General features: G+C 41.5%; 1 protein-coding gene across 1 annotated transcript; it reads right to left on the bottom strand.

Moving 5' to 3' along the window:
• Window positions 1–972: 972 nt before the first annotated feature.
• On the bottom strand, window positions 973–21240 carry LOC137257083 (potassium voltage-gated channel protein Shaw-like). Its single transcript, XM_067794593.1, has 2 exons — window positions 20426–21240; window positions 973–5849 (listed from the first exon to the last, which is right to left on the bottom strand). Exons 1-2 carry the CDS (start codon window positions 21206–21208, stop codon window positions 4818–4820), a joined length of 1815 nt encoding a protein of 604 aa, XP_067650694.1. The 5' UTR covers window positions 21209–21240; the 3' UTR covers window positions 973–4817.
• Window positions 21241–21675: the final 435 nt, after the last annotated feature.

Genomic DNA, 21675 nt, shown 5'->3' with positions numbered 1-21675 from the left:
TATGGAAGCATACAGCAAACATTTGAAGCTATCAAACCCGACCACAAACCGTAGTTTATGTAGTTCCAACGTCGTCTCCGAACCTGCGAACATCCTGTACATACAGTGGTCGTAGAAATCCTGTACATACAGTGGTCGCAGACATCCTGTACATACAGTGGTCGTAGAAATCCTGTACATACAGTGGTCGCAGACATCCTGTACATACAGTGGTCGCAGACATCCTGTACATACAGTGGTCGCAGACATCCTGTACATACAGTGGTCGTAGAAATCCTGTACATACAGTGGTCGCAGACATCCTGTACATACAGTGGTCGCAGACATCCTGACACTGGACCCTATGACACTAGCTTGGAATAAGCGTGTGCTCTTCAACCAGTAGTTTGCCTCGTTTGAGTACGTGATTTGTAAATGAACAGTGTTGTGTGGTCGACTGAATACAGAATAACACGATTTCATGAGTTCGTGATTGAGTTGCATATGATGTTACTTTGTCCTGAAGTTCCATGTCGGTGTCACGTGGGAGGACAGTCTGAAGCGATGAAGGTGCTGGTCTTTCCTGATATTTCTTAAAAATGAAACCTCATAAAAGTAAGCGTCCATGTTTATGTCTTTTATTTGAAAACATGACCAAAAAAACCCACTGTTACGTTTCTTTCACTGTACGTTGCCGACAAACCTACCACACATCAGACAGTGTTGGCTTTAATAGTTTCCCAAACTTTCCAAGATTTTCGAAGCTCTCTTAGCGCTAAGATGGTCTTACATTACGTGTTGTCAGGTATGCTGATTTGGTTGATCGATGCTGTTGATCACTGGATTGTCTGGTCCAGACTCGATTATTTACAGACTGCCTCCATATAGCTGGAATATTGTTGAGTGCAGCGTTAAACTAAACTCACTCACACACTGCAATGAAATTTCTTTGAAACATTATTTCAATTAATGGTGTAACACAACACAGTCACGTTGTTGCACTGATACTTTATTGCAAAGATTATCACAGTGAATGCATAGTTAACAGGGAGAGAAAAAACAAACGGTGGAAAAACCAAACCCTGGGACACAGGTGCATGCTGGGAATACTTCGGTAATTTCCTTACATTAACGGACTAAAATGGGGTCAGTTTTGTTTCAATTTTGATTTCTTTTTGCCTCCACCAAAGTGTTCCCAGTCTGCAATGAAAGTCACGTGGGTAAAATGATGTCATTCCCTAATCTCACTATCACGGGATTTTACGAGATCATGTCATGGTTATTCCACTAGTGCACTAAAACGTGCCGAGAGCTACCTATCTTTTGACACAACCCAAATCGTCAATATAAAAATAAAACATTTTCAAATGGCAAACGGTATGAGATAGTTCTTCACGTGGTGTTATTTACAAAGTATTTACATAAGGAAAGAACTGGCCTATATACCCATGCAGTAAGTATTGTGTGTACACTTGATCTCAGCAGCAGTAAACACACCGCTGCCGTCTGATTGGTTAATAATACGTTGTGGTTGTGAACAGTAAATTTGGAAGAAATTGATAAAACAATAGACCTTAAGTAACTTCGAATGAAGGAAGAATATATTTAGAAGGAAAACGCCAACTTGAAGATAATAAGATAACAAACAAGAAAGGAAGTATAAACTTCTGATAAATTTCATATAAAATGATTGACTTCGATGATTCCTATGACAGATTAAGAGATAGCAGAATTCAATAGGACATATGAATTCTAATTTCAATATCTGTTTCTGACATGATTAAATGCTATAAATACATGTATGCCATAGTTATTGTAACAGAACTGCAGTAATGTTGATAATGTCAGATTCTCACAAGAGACCATGCAGCTTCGTGGTCAAGTGGTTAGAGTGTCTGTCAGAGAGCAAAAGGTCTGTGGTTCGATCCCCGGTACCAAAATACCATAAAATATGGTACTTATTGTTACCCAAAAAGAACTTGTCAGAGTGGGATAACATGAGGACTGGTGGGCTTGAACACAATATATTGTGTCTGAGTAGGGTATCTGTGCTCCATCGAACAACTAACACGTAACACTACCTTAAAGCCTCGTTCATCTCGTCTCATAATAACGTGATAAAGAAATATGATCTAGCACTAAATGAAACGCTTCTTGCTTGAAGCGCCTTTAAATGTACCCAAACACGCTACACACATTTCATTTTATTTGGATAAAAGAACCAAATGTCCTTAATGGATGCTTCGGTAGCGCTATGGTCATTAATGGAAGGCTTACGTGTGTAAGGAATGCGTGCAACGTGACTCAAAAGTGGTCGTTATCACACCCGTATATGAAGACACGTTGATCATTTAAAATAGTGTGTGAGTGAGTTTAGTGTTACGTCGCACTTAGTAATATTCCAACAATATCACGACGGAATACACCAGAAATAATGTGGGGAATCGAACCACGGTTTTCGGCGTGACGAGCGAACGTTTGAACCGCTGCTACCCTACCGCCTCTGTCACTTTAAAGACAGACATTCATTCCCATGGCGACGTTGTAAGGGTCGTGTATGAAGCTGACACATTGCGTCTGAGAAATTGTCGACCAGCAGTCGTATTAAAATTTGAATTTGAACTTGATTGCCTTGCATTATGTTAGCCTCCAGTTTACCAGGGATGTTTCACGAATGACCTGAGCGCCTTGTCAACACCCTGCAGCCACGAGAACATGAAAGGCAGAAACTGCTCCGGGCTCTTATTCACGAAACGTTCGTAGCCCAAACTACGAGTTCTTAACTTTGATCGTAGCCTGCAGTGTGTTAAGAAATGGGCGTAAGAAGTTCGTAGGGCTACGCACGTTTCGAGAATAGCTAGCCTGTTTCTCGTGTCCCTATACTGATGCATTTCTTAAAACATACCTTAAACTGCATAAACATAATCGATATCTTTGACATAATTCATATATTTTTATCTGACCGATTTACAGTACGTCATTAATTCGAACACCTAAACGCCCTACTTTCATCAGACAAAATATATACACGAATTTGCGAGGTATATAATTCCCTGCTGAAGTCTCTTTCGAATAGATATAGTAGATCACGGACCGTATCTATTTCCACGAGATAATCAATAAATATCTGTCTTGAGCCAAATGAATTTGACACCATTGTACAGAGCATCTGGAATTAACGCGTAAATATACAAACAATGTTTGTGTGCGTATATCGGAGAGATATCTACAGGGCTCTATCTGCTGCGATTCATATTCGGTTCATATATCCACGTATACTATCTACAACGCGAGATGATTCTCAACAGAGGCAGTATATTATCTACAACGCGAGACTCTCAGACATTTAGCCCAGATGGTCAATCCCGTGTATGTAATATACGATGTATAGGTATGTATCTGGCAATGAGGAACTTCAATTACATACCCAACTCAACCGGTGCTTTCACACACAGAGTCGTGATGTATTATACTTATATGTCTGGACGAGTTGCGCATCGCATGTCGATCAATAGCTGTTCAGGCGTCGTTCATGGCGTTTGAAGACAATGCATTATGACATTAATCCTAATGCTCCTCCTCAGTCAGTCAAGGGCGACATTTGAACGTTTCTTTACGAACAAAGTTATTAGTTCGGTTTGACTCTCTTGGTGTCTTTATGACATTTCAAGATAAAAGTACACATCGTGATGCAGTGGACGGACTCCGAGACATAGTGTGCGGACTTCCGGACACAGAGTACGGATTCCGAGACACAAGGTACAGACTCCTAGACACAGTACGCGGACTTCCGGACACAGAGTACAGATTCCGAGACACAAGGTACGGACTCCGAGACACAGTACGCGGACACCGAGGCACAGTGTAAGGGCTCATTGACGCAATGCGCGAACTCCATGTACAGTGTACAGACTCCGTGATGCAGTAGACGGTCTCCGAGACACAATGTACGGACTCCGAGATAAGGGTAGAATGGGTCAAGTGACCCCATGCTTGTCTCCCTGTTGGGATGTATGGAAAAATTGCTTCATGAGACCCTATATTGATAATAATCTCACTGAAACAAGAATACAGGGTTCCAACCCTGACTGAGTTTTACATCGTTTTTGTGGGGGATCGAACCCGGACGTGCTTCGTCGTGACGAGTGAGCACTTTAACCTGTAAACTACCCCGCTGCCCCTAACATCTGAAAAAACAGATTACACATACAATACTGGATAGATCAAAGGAACAAGAACATTAAAGGACTACTGTCAGCGTCGACACAGTCGAAGCATGAATATGCTCTATAAACAAATCTCTATCAAACTAGGTCGGATACAACGAACAGTCGATGTTACGAAACTGCAATATTCTTAGTGGTAATCAATGGGCGATACAAGCAACGAGTTTCGGATATGATGAACTTCGGATAAACGAACTGACTGTGGGTTGGCTGAAATTCGTTCTATCTCGAGTTGAATAAGAACATGAGTATGGCAAGTACATAGTCTGGCATCTGCTTGTACACAAGTTTCAAAAACACACCTTCATCAACACCTGGGTCGGAGAACGCTACGAACCTCGGCGAGTACGTGTATGTTCACCACGTACCATGTATTTACCATATTTACCAGAAATAGTCAATGTGGACTTAAGTAATACAACACGAAGAAATGAGACGTCATTGATTGTTTCGTTTCTTCGAATCTTATTGTTCGTCTTGAATAAGGTTTCCTTCTATTCAATACTGCTCATGACATTCCCCTGTCAATAGTATCTGACCGATGCTTACACATGAACCACCATCCAAATAACGTCATGCCCTCTGTAGGCTTTAGCTACAGGTCAAACATGATTACTTCCCCTTTTCCTGTGAGTCTTTCTCGCAGGTTACTGTAAGAGAAATATTTTCTCCAAGTTCAATAGCAGCAGTATCTACAGCGGGTTTTACCGGGGGCTTCGTCGTCGCTGACCGTGCACTGTTGATGGACACATCATCATCCTCTTCCTGTAGCATGCGTTCACGGTCACGGTCCCTACGGGCGAGTCCGTACTGCACATGCGTGTAATACAGCACAAAGTTACTCACAATGATCGGTACCGTGAAGGCAATCATCAGAAGTCCGGCTACTGCACACAGAGAACCAACAATATAACCTATAGCAGTTTGAGGATACATGTCCCCATAACCAACGGTTGTCATGGTAACCACACTCCACCAGAATCCTATAGGAATGTTATCGAATCCGTTATCATTTTCAGCGAAATGGATGAGGGAAGCAAACACTACCATTCCAATCAACAGAAACACAAACATCAGCATCAGTTCGTTGAAACTCGCTTTTAGAGTATACAACAGAATCCATAATCCGGGAACATGGCGGATCAACCGGAAGATCCGGAACAGACGAAGCATGCGCAGAATGAAGATGAAGTCCATTATGGGCATTCCTTGACGTCCAAGGGGATCAAAAAACAAAAACAAGAACTCAATATAGTCCGGGACAATGGCGACGAAGTCGATGATGTTTTGCAAGGCTCGGAGGAACTTCTTTTTACTCGGCGAACAGAGGAAACGTGTGAAGTATTCCAGCGAGAAAAACAACAGACATGATAAGTCTATCATCACAAGGCATGGGTGTGGCACTAGCTGCTCTTTTTCCTTTTTCTTAGTGCCACCGCAACCTGATCTGACGTCACTTCCGTTGGTTGTCGTGTTATGTAGAGTTACATTTTTGCTCCATTCTATTTTCTGGAAATTGAGGAACTCGTACAATGTTCTGAACTGTCGGATGTCTTCCGGTTTTACCCGGAAGTGCGGATGAGTCTCTGCACAGAAGGAGAAGATTGAGATGAGGACGAATATGATGGAAATCCAGGCGTAGATCTGAAACAAACATGGGAAGTATATTCACTATGAACAACAGATTAAGCATTGTATAAATGGTATTATCTTACACAAACTTAAACTAAGAACATCAGTTGTGTAATGAATCATAGTATGTGCAGAAAATGCTACTTTACCTTAACGATAACGGTTTGTCAGGCTCGCTGACCTAGTTGACAAATGTCGCCTATCCCAAATGGGCAGGCCGATGTTCATGATGTTGATTGCTGGATTGTCATGTCCAGAGATAATTTACACACCGACGTTATTACAGTGAAATATTGATGAGTGTGGCGTTAAGCAACAAATACACAATTGTCAAACAAACTCTAACTTCAACTAAGTCAAACTTTAAACCGAAATGAATAAATCGCATTGTCCGTTAGAACAATTGTCCGTTAGAACAACTGTCCGTTAGAAGACACTTGATAGTCGGTCAGCTGGGATATAATTCGGTGAGTTGCTAAATGTGCAACAGGGTGTCAGTTTCATGTGAAAAATATCACACAGATGCAAAATTTCAGATGTGTATTACCTTGCTCAAACCAAAAAAAGTATATTATATGAGACTAAAGAACCTGAAATCAGTCATGGCAAACCGAATTCAAACCTACGATGATGTGTTAGGTGGTAATCTCGTGGCAGACCTAAGGGAGGCAACCTTAGACGCTTAAATGAATGTGTTGGCACTGATAATTCACTCTTAACGGTGAATACTTCGAATGTGAATGCATTGAAAACGTGCAAAATGTGAAATATTGACTTTATTGCTCCCTACAGACAGTAGATAATTGAGTGAGTGAGTTTATATTTACACCGCCTTCCACAATATTCCAGCAATATCACAGTAGGGGACAAAGGAAATGGGCTTTACACTTTGAACTCATGTGGGGAATCGAACTCGGCGTGACGATCAAATGTTGTAACCACTCAGCCACTCCATAGCCCCAAAACTTTGGGAGTCCAGTCCCAAAAGACGTGGGAATAACGCACTTGTCTGTCTAACCCTGGTATGTCAGGCCTATGATCAGCATTATCTACCGCCCTTTGTGTTTGACACACCACTCGGTAATATCCAAGAAATGTGACGGCAGTCTGTTATAATGGAGTCTGGATCACATTATCAGTCATGTCTAAATTATACCAAGAGCACCATTCCACGCCGACAGTCGACGGAGACGCGCAAATCAATCCAATCCCCCATTCTCATCCCCGGGTCTAACCATAGCCTCCTATGGCCAGTGCTGTGGCCCTGTTAATTTCCACCTGAAACATCTACATATACACAGTCTAGAATCGTCACTGATGACTGATCGTGTTCCAGCCGGGTCTACAAACATCAACCAGCGTTTGAGTAGTCAAGACAGTCCCGTCAATATTGTCTTTGTTGCCTGCTAGTACCTACAACTTCCAGGCCACCACTACAGACATAGTTTGGTGACATGTGACCATCGTAAGTATTCCTCGTGTTATTTCCCCAACACTAAACATCCTTCAGTGAGTGAGTGTTAGACACCTTTTAGCAATACTTCATAAAAATCCTGACATGCACTACTACTACTACTACTACTACTACTACTACTACTACTACTACTACTACTACACCAGCTGCTGCTAATATCGCTACTGCAACTGCTACTGCTGCTGCTGCTGCTGCTACTACTACTATGGGTGCAATGTGTGAGGCCCTTTTTCTGGTGTCCCCCGCCGTGATATCGTTGGAATATTGCTAAAAGCGGCGTAAAATCAAACTCACTCACTCACTCACTACTACTACTACTAATGCAATTACTACTACTGTTACTACTACTAGTACTACTACTACTACTAGTAATACTACTGCAATTGCTGCTCTTATTGTCATTAGCATTAAAATAGACTGCAATTACTATACATTAGTATAGGAAATGACTTCAAATGAGACATTTACCCACCCACTCTGACAAACGTTACTATCAATTCGGGCGTCATTGTTAACAATGTTTTCTGGGTGTGCATCGCCGCAAATAGCCGCAAAATTGCTCATGCGGCATACTGCTGTATTCACTTTGGACAAGTGTCAGCAGCTGTGGAGAGTGGGGTTCCAAAGGGCCAGTGTAGTGTTATATAGCTATAAGACTGGTTCCCCTAGAACGGATTATTTGAAATTATCTTCCAAATAGCCGCCTCTGTTGAATCATGTGTGATATTAGAGGGTCCGATGCCACGCCACAGAGGCCAGGCTTGCCGTTTGTTGGAAGCCTCGTCAGCCCAACGGGACGTATACAGACGTTATTGCATTATAACGCGATGGCTTATATTGACTCTTAATTTACTGACATGTCTGTGTTTCATCTGGGAATCTCGACGGAATTACTTTGATGGATTGAGCAATACTATCCATCGCTTCCTTAACAGTTTGATCTGTGATAGATGGTGACACTCAAACTATTGCAGTAACTTTAGCTTGTATATAAAAACAAGGCTTAAAATTTATCGGCAAGGTCAGCAACAAATACAAAAACAAGCAGAACTAGAAACGCATCAAGAAGACCTGTAAGTTACCAAGACGACGCTTGTCAAGAAAGCAAGTAACTTTCACGAAGGTAAACATTCCTTGAAGAGAAGTAACAGGTTATCAAGAAGACTAGCAAACTGTCATGAAGACTAGCACATCACCAAGAAGACTAATCGAAGACGAGAACATTGTCAGGAAGATTAGAAGCTTGTCTAAAGGAATAGCAAAGTTTCAGTAAAGCTAGCAGCTCCTCATAAAGAATAGGAAATTAAAAAGAAGACTAGCAAGTTAACAAGACGACTAGCGGCTTATCTAGAGAAAAGCAAATTGTCAGGAAGATGAGCAGCTCATTTGAGGGAAGAAAATTTCAAGAAGAATAGCAAGCTGTCAAGAAGACTCTCATGTTATCAAGAAGATTTGCAATTTATCTAAATGAATACCACATTATCAAGAAGACTAGCAGCATAGCTATAACAGAATAGTATATTATCAAGAAGACAGGCAAGCTATCAAGAAGACTAGCAGCTTGTCTGAGAGAATTTCATGTTATCTAGAAGACTTACAAGTTATCAAAAATACTAAACAGCTTATCTAAAAGACTGAAGAAGACATTATCAACACCTTTTGGGAAAGAGCTTTTAGGAAAGGGTCAACCCAGATATTTTCAATGCATGGCTGCTGGGCGTGTATGAAGCTATTATGGAAATTATGTCTTGAAACACTAATCGTGAAGTTTATATACGTACCATATACGTTTATATTAATGCAGGCAAAATCTCACTCTGAAACACTGTACGGTATTTGTGTCAGTACTACTTGACACAACTTATGTTATACTTGGGATTACATTTTGTAGTACAAATTCTAGTAATTTTGGGGGGGCTGATTCCCAAGTGGGATTCGAAGGACACGCAATCACCATCACACAAGGTCAGCCATGTAACCCACTCTGCCACCGCGGCGTCCACTAAAATGGAAGAGTGACAACTGGTAGTTTAGATCATATACTCCGTAACCCCTCAGACAAGAATAAACTGGTACGGCTCCACAGCCGAAAGCTATAAACACATACTGCCAAGTGTAATCCCACATATCTTACATTTGACCACTTTCCAAACGGCATTGCGTGTTCATACTTTATCGTTAAAGTTCCTTCTTTACACTATGGGGCGGTGGGGTAGTCTGGTGGGTAAAGCGTCCGTTCGTCACACTGAAGACCCGATACAATGTGTGAAGCCCATTTAATTCATTCATTAATTCATTCATCCATTTACTCATTCATTCATTTTATTCTATTTTACCTATACCATGTACTTATCTATGTAATGCGATATCGTGCTGGGAGTTGTGGTTTTGTCTCAAGACATTTTTTTTCTATGGAACATTATTTTTTAAAACTTATCCATTAACTGTTGTACTTAGTCATTACACGTAATCAGCTGACAGCGTTGAAGTTTGGCATGGTGCCAGCACCGCCTACACGTGTCGCCTCATGGCGTGTTCCATCTCATTACCTTTAACAACCAGTGCTGCCAAGTCATTTCAAGCCTTTTAAAGCCCAGGAATCTTGCTATGGGGGATCGCTTGGGCCATTACAACATCGTCAAGCGTTTTATCGAGTTGCAGTGGCGACATATATTCAGGACTGAACAGACTCTCCACCTTCATGACGGTTTCATTGTGATGTTTTGCAATGCCGTTTACTCGTCTCACTGTCTTCAGGCAATCTCGACACGCCAGTCACATATAACATATGCTGAACGCTATTTTCCCCAGTATATGATCGTTCAGTAATTCATGTCTATTTTTTTCCTTTTTTTTTTCTTTTTTGTCATTTAACAACACTCATGAATTTCATCCTTCATTATTATACGCAGCTGTTAAAGTCGGACACAACAGTAGAGCTAGACTCACGTTTAGTCTCGAATGTTTATATTTTTGATAGAAACAAATAATTCCTTTAAAACTGGAAAGGAACCTCGATGAAACGAGAAAATTTGGACTTTCTTCATTTACGAGTTTAGTATTTCAGAATGGGGAATAATGCCGTTCAGAGAGACTCGTGTAACCGGTATGATATGGTATGGCATGGCACGACACCGGGCGATATGGTATGGTATGGCCCGGTATGGTATGGTATGGTATGGTATGGTATGGCAGGGCAGGGCAGGGCAGGGCAGGGCAGGGCAGGGCACGGCACGGCAGGGCACGGCACGGCACGGCACGGCAAGGCAAGGCAAGGCAAGGCATCGCCAAAGCGGTTCTAGTGGAGTTAATACCCATGCCTACAGTAGATTGGTCTGTTTGGTGTTGTAAAGAACCGCCTTCAGCTATGTGGCGGCTGTCTGTACATAACCGAGTCTGGGCCAGACAATGCAGTGATCAGTATGATGAGCATCGATCGACGCAGCTCGGATATGACGGCATGTGCCGACCAGGTAAGCGTGCCTCACCACCCGATCCTGCCCGAGAGGTTTTGAAAATATGATCGCACAATGTATTTTTCATGTTGACGTTTGGTCTGTTTAAGAATTTAACTATACACTAATGTGAAGGTCACGTGACCAGTTGAGGAACTACCACTAGTAATTACTGATCTGAGTGACATTAGGAAGCTGGATGAGTTTTTAATGGATAGACGAATTCCTAAATTATAAATTACGAAAATTATAAATCGTTATTACTAGTAATGAACATGAAAGGTTTTGGAGAGGTGTCCTCATTATTGCAGTCGATGCGACATTTCGGTGGTGATGCAAACACTGTGTTACATCTTGTGCAAATTAGCCTGTTAAAAGACACATGCCGCGGAACAGGCTTCTTTGTCAGCTGCAGATGAATGGCATATCGTTCCTTTATGTAGATATCAATGGATACATTCCTCGAGCAAGGTAATGACCTGATATTATTGCTCTAAAGTTAGTCGGTTTTCATTTTTATGTTTGAATTTTCTTTTTATTCAACAGAATCATTCCACTTCATATTTTCGCCTTGAAGTTCGAAGAGACAGACAAGATACACTACGTCGCACTTAGGGCGTATGTGTGAAACGTGATTCACGTAGGCAATTCATAAAACGTCTAAATATTACAGTCATGTTATAAATTCACTAAAAACAGATCGTGTCCTTTTTATGAAGTTTATGAAATCCATAAAAAACCGATAATATTTCTATGTGGGTAATAAGATAAAAATGTAAAGACGTACATTAGCTTCTTCCTTTTTTCTGTCCAAACATATTTTAATCCTGGCAGATGAAGTTAACGTTGAAAATCGTTTCATTTGTTATCACAGTAATGAAGATGGAAACAGCCTTTGTTGGTCAAGGTCAGGATATACATATCACAACATATATACGACCAACTGCGCTGCACAGATGGAAACCTAGTCAATTATTCTGGGATATCTAGTCACTATGGGAAACAATAACTAAACCGACAACCAGGGGAATTGTTTTGGGACAGTGTCCCTTTATGAGGAACTATATCAAACAAAATCTTTAAAATGCTGAAGTCCTGAACATATACTACTGATCGTGTAATTGAACGATAGATTAACAACGGTTATATCAGCGGATCGAACTATCCTTAACATATGTTGAGTAGTACTAGAATACAATCAAACGTTCACGTGAAGGTTAACGATGAACAAACCATATGGTATGATTCATTTATAAATAGTCCCATTAACATATCCGGCGATTTATGCTTGTAAATGTCATCCCGTAGTTGAATCAATGAAGTCTGGATTACAACACGCATGGCTCTCTTCACACGGAACTAAACACAACAAAGAACTGATGATGTTGAAATTGAGAACTGATGGAGGTGAAACGAAGCATGGATACTGGTGAAACGAAGCATTGATACTGATGAAATGAAGCATTACTGAATGAAGCACTAGGCTAGGAAGCAATGAAGGAGAATCATTCATTTAAAGGTACATACCCCCATGTCGTAGCATTTCGTAGGCTCAAAGAAGAGAAGAAATTAAGATGAGAGCACAAGTATGGAACAGGAGGTGACGTCTTAGAAATGCGACAATGCTGTGATGAAAGAATAGATATGTACACAGCTAGAAAGTGTCAATAAACCGGTGGGCATGGACCTTTAAAAGGTTGATTCGTTAATGCATTCGTTCGTTCGTTCTTTCGTTCAATTTTTTTAAGCACATGAGCGATACGTCGTGCTATACGTTTCTCCATTCAATGATACACTCGTTAATTCATTCCTTCAAACCCTCATTCAACATAACTTTGAGTGAGTGAGTGAGTGAGTTTTGTTTTACGCCGCTTTTAGCAATATTCCAGCTATATCACGGCGGGGGACACCAGAAAATGGGCCTCACACATTGTACCCATGTGGGGAATCGAACCCGGGTCTTCGGCGTGACGAGCGAACGCTTTAACCACTAGGCTACCCCATCGCCCCCACATAACTTTGAAGCATTCATTCCATTTGTCAAAAGGCATTGTACGTTATTTGAGACAAATACATCAAAAGGTAAAGAGATGATTTTCACTCATCTCCGTTTTAGCATCACGAAGAACGTAAAACAGATAAATTTACTTATTTTTCAGCTTTGAGATAATTCTCGATAAAACGTTTCCGTGTTTTTTATTGCAAAAGTACCAGTCCACGTTTAAAACAAAACATGACTTTAGCTTGATGTTCAAACAGTTTGGAACTAACACCAGGCAAGGGCGAATATAGGTGTTCTCTTTAACTTGACAATTTAATCAACATGAACCCTGAAGTGGGGAGAATTCCCTTCACCGAGAACAAGACACTGTGCACAGCTCCATGGAGACCAAGCTGATGTAATCATGGTCCAGATACACCTACTGGTCGGTATGCATAATACATACATCAGTCTTGAAACACGGTGTAACTTACATTTAAAGTAAAATTATTGGTGGTATTTTTTGAGATCAGATGTTGACTATAGCAATGTTTTTCTGATGCCGTATTCTTGCATGTAAGTAACCTTATCTGAATCAGACAAACAAGTGAGTGATATTATGAACACCGGTACAGGGGTGTAGGTTCATATGCTATCAGGCGACAAAGTCTTACTTAAAGTTCATTACGTCATTCGTACATGCATATCCTGCTTGGGTTACTCCAGAGCTGAAATCCATTCGGGGAAAGAAGACGAAAGAATGAGTGAGTGAGTGGGGTGGTTTTAGTTTCCCAGCTTTGAACAGCATTCATGTATACTTAATGTAGAGGGAGAGCCGTAACTGTAGTAGATCAATTTCGTTGCGATTCATCGTGACAGACCAGGGATGAGGAGAAAGAAAATCTGGGATTCAAATCCAGCAAAGGAGAATAGTTCTGAGAATGTTTCTCCACCTAATGCCACGCGACAACATAGTTCTTTTTTTCTAGGCGCATTTGATTCCTTCAATTTTCATCAGAAAAACGGCATCCCGTCTATTTTGCAGAGCCAGATATTTATCGATTATCTTCTGGAAATGGCTAAGGTTCGTGATCTGCTAGACATACTCGAATCAGTCGTCAGGTTGGTATTATGTAACTCGCAGCTTTCAAACAGGATAATTGTCTTGTCCATTTAAGTACGGTCATTCAGTTCTTCGAATCTTTAGACGTGTTGTAAAAATACCAAAATAAAAATATTGTATTTTGGAAAAAAGAACTTGTGATGTATTATGACGGTTAATTTGCCAAATGCCTTATTACAAAACTAGAAACTACCATATATGGAGAGAGAAGTCGGACAGCTTCCAGGTTTGAGTTCTGGTACTTGTGTGTATATTATACCAGAGCAATTATGTTGAGCTGCATGTATAACTGTTGGACGAGTGCCGAAAATGTCATTTATGGTCGTCTTTCAGGTATACACTCACGCCAACAGGCATTATAAGCACATGTTGTTCCTATCCTGGGTTTAGGTTTAGTTCATAGCTATATTATAGCAGCATCGCGGTCCTAGACACGGAAAGCCTGGGAGTGCATGTCACTTTTTGTCTCTGCCGATAATAACGTTTGTGTCTTTGTTTGCTGTATAACGCCGCAACGCCTGTGTGGATACCTATTCTGGCTACTACAAATTGAGGTAGCGGTGTCATTGGAAACTTTAATTACCCTAATTATATAATTTGAGTTGTTTGTTTGCTTTTCGTTTAAAGCCGCTCTCAGAAATATCCCGGCTATATGGCGACAGTCTGTAAATAGTCGAGTCGACAATCCAGTGATCTGCAACATGAGCATAGGGATACAATGATGCATCAACCAAGTCAGCGAGCCAAACGACCCGATCCCGCTAGTCTCCTACAATACGCTGCTGAAGAGAACAACTTGGAGTTGGGTGCCTATTGGTGAAGAAGCTTGCCCGAAAAAGGAGAAATTAGGGGTTGGTTCTCTACAAGGGTATAATAAGACTGAAATATGAAACCTGTTTGTGGTGTTCCCTGCTTGTGAAAAGCTGATATAACGTTGAAATATACGTCAAACAACACCCAACTCACTCAAACTGTCTGTCATCAAGCTTTACACTGACAGGTAGTTGAATTACTAACCGAGTATTCAAACCATTTCCTTGAGTAGATTTATCCTCTACCGAGTACTTAAGGTACAACTGATTTGGGTATTTAGCACTTTACGGTAATTTCACTAATATACATCCCGAAATTTTCATAAAATTGTAATTTATTTATAGCTATGTTGTTAGTTTGATCGTTAGTTTATATCGTCATCGCGATACTTAAATGTACATTTTAGTGTTCATCGGGTAGTCTTGTTTATGCGATAGTCAATTATTCTTTGAAAAGTTCAATTATACGCTGAAATAAAAATGGTAAAGCGACTTTGTCGTGACTCAGTGAATAGCGCGTATGACCGGAGAAAGGAAGGTCGGAGGTTCGAATCTTTGGTCCCGACATGCCTACAGGCATCCAAAGATGATACTGGTTGGTGCTCTGTCCAGTACAGGCAAAGGGAAATGAAAGATGACCGGTCGGCTGGGAGTCTGTTATATCGGAGTACGTTCACCATGCTCAAACCCGTGACAATCCGTTAACATTGATCTTCAGTAACTTATGTTTGCCGTAAGTGGTGAATAAAGGGACGCAGTTATTTACAGATCACCGCCACATGGCTGGAATATTGGTACGTGCGTCGTTACACAAGGAGACCAACAAATCACCACGATAAGACCGCAGATATCTGACTGGGCCAAAGTCCACAAATGCAATAGATGTCAGTGGTCAGTGAAGATATCAGTGAGACTGACATGGTTGGTTCCCAGTTAGACTGGTTCCAATGACGGTCCCTAGCAACGCTTACTCTTTCAGCAAGACAAGAGTCCAGTCAAGTTCCCAGTGTTTAGCTGTGTGTTCATGACGACGCTTCAGGCGATGTGCAGGAGTTGGACAGTTGGACAGTTGGCTCCAAGTCACAGACACCGTACGACACTCGCCTCGCGGTTTGTAGGATCGTCAGTTAGAGTCTGCTTATCGAAATTCCACCAATATCACTTCGGGGGACACCCGAAATGGGCTCCACACATGTTGAACCCGTATCTTTGACTTAAGGAGCGAACACTAAGATTGGGTGATTGAGTTGAGCTTTACGCCGCTGATAGCAATATTCCAGCAATATCACAACCGGGAACACCAGAAATGAGCTTCACACATTTGTACCCATGTGGGGAATCGAAATCGGTCCTTTAACCACAAGGCTACTCAACCTGTCCTGCTTGCCTAAAAACAGACTATCATAAATACGGATTTGAAATGGCGACTACACCACAACCTGACCGCATACATTCACTGGCGATAGAGGAACGACGTCGCAGGCAGCACAGACGCGTGATATGACGTCAGCAGGTACATAGTGTGGGGCTAAAGGCTTGCAGTCTGAGGGGAGGGGTTACAGTCGTAACATTAAAACACACAGGTTTAGTAGGAATACCGCGTTCACACATGGAACAATGCAATTATCATTCTACAAGCAAACGTCAAAGTCGTTAGTACGGCACGTAATCTAGAAGATAGTGGCGGTTAAAAACGTACCTTAATAGCTGTCTCAAACGATTGGCTCTGAAAGTGACATCAGAAATGACTCAACAACGTCATTGCAAACGCCAGGTCATGGTACTGTGGGTTTGATGCATAATGTGTCTTACAACAGAGACAAAGAAAACCTACGCTCTATATTAAAGTCGAAGTTTGGGATTTGTTGATAGAATGTGATAGAATGATTTGATTCTATTCATTCAGAGCTTAGTTTATATCTACCGTTTCGATTTGAGTAGGTCAAGAAGGCCCTAGTCGCCCACTATATGTTTGTAAAGAGATCAGAATATTTCATGGACATTTACACTAGGGCTCGTGTACCAGCAACTTGGAGAACATGGTATCGAGCACGTCAACTTTATCGCGGAGTGCATTTGACTATTCAAAACCGACGTTGTCGATTGACGTTAGCAGATGCGTGATTCTCGACGTGCGATGTTTACGGAGGAGAATATGTTTGACCTGCACAGTAATGGAGACCGGGTTGGAAGTCGTATTTACGTTCAGCGCCGAACGCAAGTCTGACTGTTTGGAGTCGATAGCGTGATGGTGAGGGAGGGATTTGAGGTGATCTCAACACGATGTGATTATTCATGGCAACCTGAATGCTCGAAGATACACGGATGAGTTTTGCGTCCTGTTGTGCTGCCACGTATCCAGGAAGTACCTGCACGGAAACTCAAGTCCTCATACGGCAAGACCGAAAAATGAATTTCTGCACAACGCGAACGCCGTCGCCAGCATGTCCTCCCGACATGAATCCTACAGAACATTTTAGGACTACCTGAATCGACGAATGAAGAGACTACCAGCGCCACCTGTCACCGCTCCAACTGGAATAATGTCTCCTGCACAAATGGCAACGGATCACGCCTAACGTCAATTGCCGTCTTACGTCATCAAAGCATCCACGTGTTTCACACTCACTCCTGATTCAACATTTGATGACATTTTGCAGAAAAAAGACCAAACCGCATTGTTGATTTGGGTAACAGTTCTGACTGTACTACCACACATCCTTCAGTGTCAGTCAAACGGTACTTTTGACTTTGTATGAAATGAAATTGTGTATACTTGCTTCAGAACTGAATACTCTAATGCAGTTAAACAGATCTATATACGCTTTTCTTTTCTATTCAGGTTTGGTCAAATATTCTGTATACTTTCTTTTGAACCCCAACTTTTAAAGCCGTGGCCTTAACGGAAATGCATATGGTCTGTGATGAACATTTGCATGACAACACATGGTTATCAGATTTAACGGACCCGTGAAGGTCCCGGGGTAGAATAGGCCTTCAGCTTGCCATAAAAGGCGACTCAGCTTGTCGTAAGAGGCGACTAACGGGATCGGGTGGTCAGGCTCGCTGACTTGGTTGACACATGTCATCGGTTCCCAATTGCGCAGATCGATGCTCATGTTGTTGATCACTGGATTGTCTGGTCCAGACTCGATTATTTACAGACCGCCGCCATATAGCTGTAATATTGCTGAGTGCGGCGTAAAACTAAACTCACTCACTCACTATCAGATTTAACGACTTTATGTAAGGTCTCTGGGGTATGGACCTCTTATTGAGTGCCAAACTGTGTTACGTTCAAGATGAAAGTGTCTTAATGATCAGAAACATTACTTCTGTGTTGATTGTGCTCGGGAATACCCAGGAGGTCCTCAGGAACGGGCAAGGAGGAGTCGTTTAAAGAGTACATGTGAACGTCAAAATGTGTAGATTACACACTTATCAACGTCAGATTCGCTGTCATGTGACCGGCTGGATCCAATGGGAGAACTGTATGTCGTGTAAACGTCACAGTGAATATATAACTGGTATGCAATAAGCGACATTACGATGGGTTTGGTATAATGAGCGAGATAGGTCTCACGCTACCCCTGTGTTCCAGCTATTGCACAGCGCTTCAGGCAGTCTTCAGAAAAGCTCGAAGTGATGCCGATCATAAACAATTAACAAAGCTAGCAAAACTAGCATTGCTAGCAAAACTAAAGTTGAACGGTCGGAGGTTATTGGCGTGACAATGGGGCGCAATTTTTTGTCACCAGTGAGTGAGTATGCGTTTATGCCGCTTCTGGCAATATTCCAAGAACATCACATCGAGGACACCGGAAATAGGCCTCGCACTGTACCCATGTTGGGAATCAAACGTTGGTCTTAGGTGTGACGGGCTTACGTTTGTACCATTAAGTCGCCCACCGCTGCTATAAAGCAAAGGAGAATAGGTCAAATTTACCTTGCATTCATCTGTTTTCATCCGAACGCGTATTCATTCATTACCATAGAAATAGAATGGCATCTGTTCTCTAGTATGCTTCTGAAATACCACTGGGACAAAATCTAATGAAGCTTACACACCACCCATGGTGTTGTGAATAGAATATCAATGAAGTACATATAAAACACTTAATATATAACACCACATGAAATGCAATGCTATGGTTCACTATAGTTCAGCTTGAATTACAATTCAATATATTCACTGTTGTATAGATGATTCATGATGTGTTCAAGTGTATGTTGGCCAGCACATCTGTGTTAGTTCCCAAAGGTCAGCATTTTATATACTGACGAGCAAAGGAAACTACACGTCACATTATTTTATCGGATGTCTTTATACTGAAAATATTAGTTCGAGCGAACTGAAATATAAACTCCATTGTTGCCTCAATTAGCTTAAAGAATGTTTGTGAATACTTCTGCTTCATAAGGGTATAACTTCAATTAAAACTTTCAAGAATACAATTTTAGAAGCATGTAATACACAACAACTGACATGTTACAAATCGTATTGTTTTCAAAGATCAATAAATGCGCTTTCATGTTCCATATTTGCAACTCAAACATGGTTGGGGTCATATGGCTGCATTTCTTCCCTCACGTTACATTTAACCAGTTCATTTTTACATAAGATTACCCAGTCTGGGAATACCTCTTTGCAAACTATCTCGTGGAGAGTGAGGAACTTAATCAGATTTACCGACAACTCTTTCTAAATACACACAAATATATACGCTATATTTACTTGATATAGTAAGTGTAAAGTAGTTGTAGGGCTGATTCTGGCATTAGAGTCACGGTCGTCACTGGTACCAAACAATCCCTTTTTTTCATAATGGTATAATGCAGAAAAAGATACCGCGTTTGCAGTAAGCAGTTAGGATCCTGGTACCTGGAGATTTGGCTGACTGAAACACTTTGGAATCGATCGAACTTTTTTGGATTCATAACAGAGTTTACACTAAATGTCCAAGCAAGGAGAACAAAATATTGGGCGAAACTAAACAGATCTGAAAATTTAACATTTGATCTCGAAATGAGTGAAGAAGATCATATGATTATCATATAAGTTGCTAAAGATTACACTACACGTTGTATAATTCTACCCTAACGTGACCAAATACTTTATTTATGTTTGTTCAAATGAGATGATATGAGATTATCATTTTAGGCAACACTATTTTCCATCGTTACGTGTTTGTCCATAAATCAGATTAAGAATGAAAATTTTGGTCTTCTGTTAAAGCCAGGCTGTGATATAATACATCCGAGCCTGCTGGTCATTAGGTGTCTTAAACATTACCACCGTAATACTGGTAAACATTTTAATCATTTCGTTTATTTGGGCAACCCAGTGAGCATAATCAGAGCTCTTCTAAAAATACTTTCAAAGACAATTTGTTTTAAAGGGAATCAGATCCGTGCTACTTGTTGAATTGAACCGAAACAATTTGCTGGATAACGCTTGTGTGAGACTGCGTTCCGAAACATTCAAACGGCTTCAAGTGTACTGGTATAATGGGACATTAACGCCAGACCTAACGTCAGCAGGTTGTTCCGATGTCGACTACGTATATAACGGACCAATCACACGCGAGCCTCAACAATTCCTGTGCCCAATGAAAACAATGTAATTATTTGGTATGTTAATCTGTTTTTAGCTCTTTAAGCGGAATGATAAACAACGTGAACTAAATAACAATAACTACTAAAACAGGTTAAGATAAAACATGCGCTAATACATGATGCTTACCTTGGCTCCTCTTGATGACGTAGGATCCTGCAAGAAGGTCCACAACTTGGACCTGTACCGAGTCCAGCATCCCACATTGTCCTTGTCCACCATGGAGTCCTGAGTTGTGGACAACTTCCGGTCATACTCCAGCTTCTCCAGTGACCTGCTTTGTGTTTTCCACGTGTTGTATTGTGTCCAACAGCATCGCTCAATGTCCAGTTCATCTATCCCCCAAAACGTCAACTCATTCTGAAGGGAGGGGCCGCACATATTGGAGGGGATATGTAACTCGCCAGTCCTCAGGTAATTCAACACCGACCCGAACGCCATGGGGTCTCTGTCAAAAAAGTAGTCTCCCGTGTCTGCACGGTAAAACTTCCTCATCTGGTTGTCGTCGGACAATACCGAGTTCTTCAGACGCCTAAGCGTCGATCTGTACGTCTCAAAAAGATGTCCGCCGACGTTGATGACGACGGTTGCCCGTGAACGTCGTCGAAGCTGACGTCGCTTAGGTTGTCGATAGTTCTTACAGTTGACGTTGGTACACGTCTGCTGCTTGCCGCTCTTATCATTTGTATTGCCGTCTGTTGTAAGCAAACTTGACGTTTTCTTATCATCAGGACACGTGCACCCATTAACACTGGCGTCGTTGTTGTCATCATCGTCATCGGCGAAGGTGAGAGTAGCTGCTGTTACCTTTGAGGATCTGTTGCAGCTGCTTTTTCGTCGTAAATGCCAGTCGAGCCCTCCTTGGGGGAAAGATGGACGTCTCTGAAAAGACAAGAGAGCGTATGTTGCCATTGAAGGAAGTCAACGGTTATGCTCTTGTACCTCAGCTGAAAAGCAAGATTTCAAACATGACTCCCTGACACGTAACACATCTCCATCAACGAAATCAGGAGGAGAAATAAGTCCCGACCATATATGCATAGAGAGTTTCCTCTGGAGATATGCCTCCACGGTCCTCGTGAACAGTGATATATGGCTCCTGTTGTCTGCTGTTTAGCATACGCGGGCGGTGCTCTTAACGACATTTCAAACAGACAATCAATGTTTCAATTGTTTTCACTTTAACAGTCAGCGAAAGAGACGAAATCCATGGCATTAACAGAAAATCAACACACTTGTCGCTAGTGGGGTAAACAATGGAGGAATAACCAGCAGACGTCGCCTGATCGTGCATCATCCAGCAATTACTCAAACCTCAAAGATTTAAAGTCCTACACACATATCCCAACACTTCAATGAAACAGTTGTCATGGTACGGA

The sequence above is a fragment of the Haliotis asinina genome, chromosome 1, assembly GCF_037392515.1.
Source record: "Haliotis asinina isolate JCU_RB_2024 chromosome 1, JCU_Hal_asi_v2, whole genome shotgun sequence".
Taxonomy (NCBI): Eukaryota; Metazoa; Mollusca; class Gastropoda; order Lepetellida; family Haliotidae; genus Haliotis; species Haliotis asinina.
The sequence above is the reverse complement of the archived record's forward strand: the minus strand, read 5'-3'. Positions and strand labels throughout refer to the sequence as shown.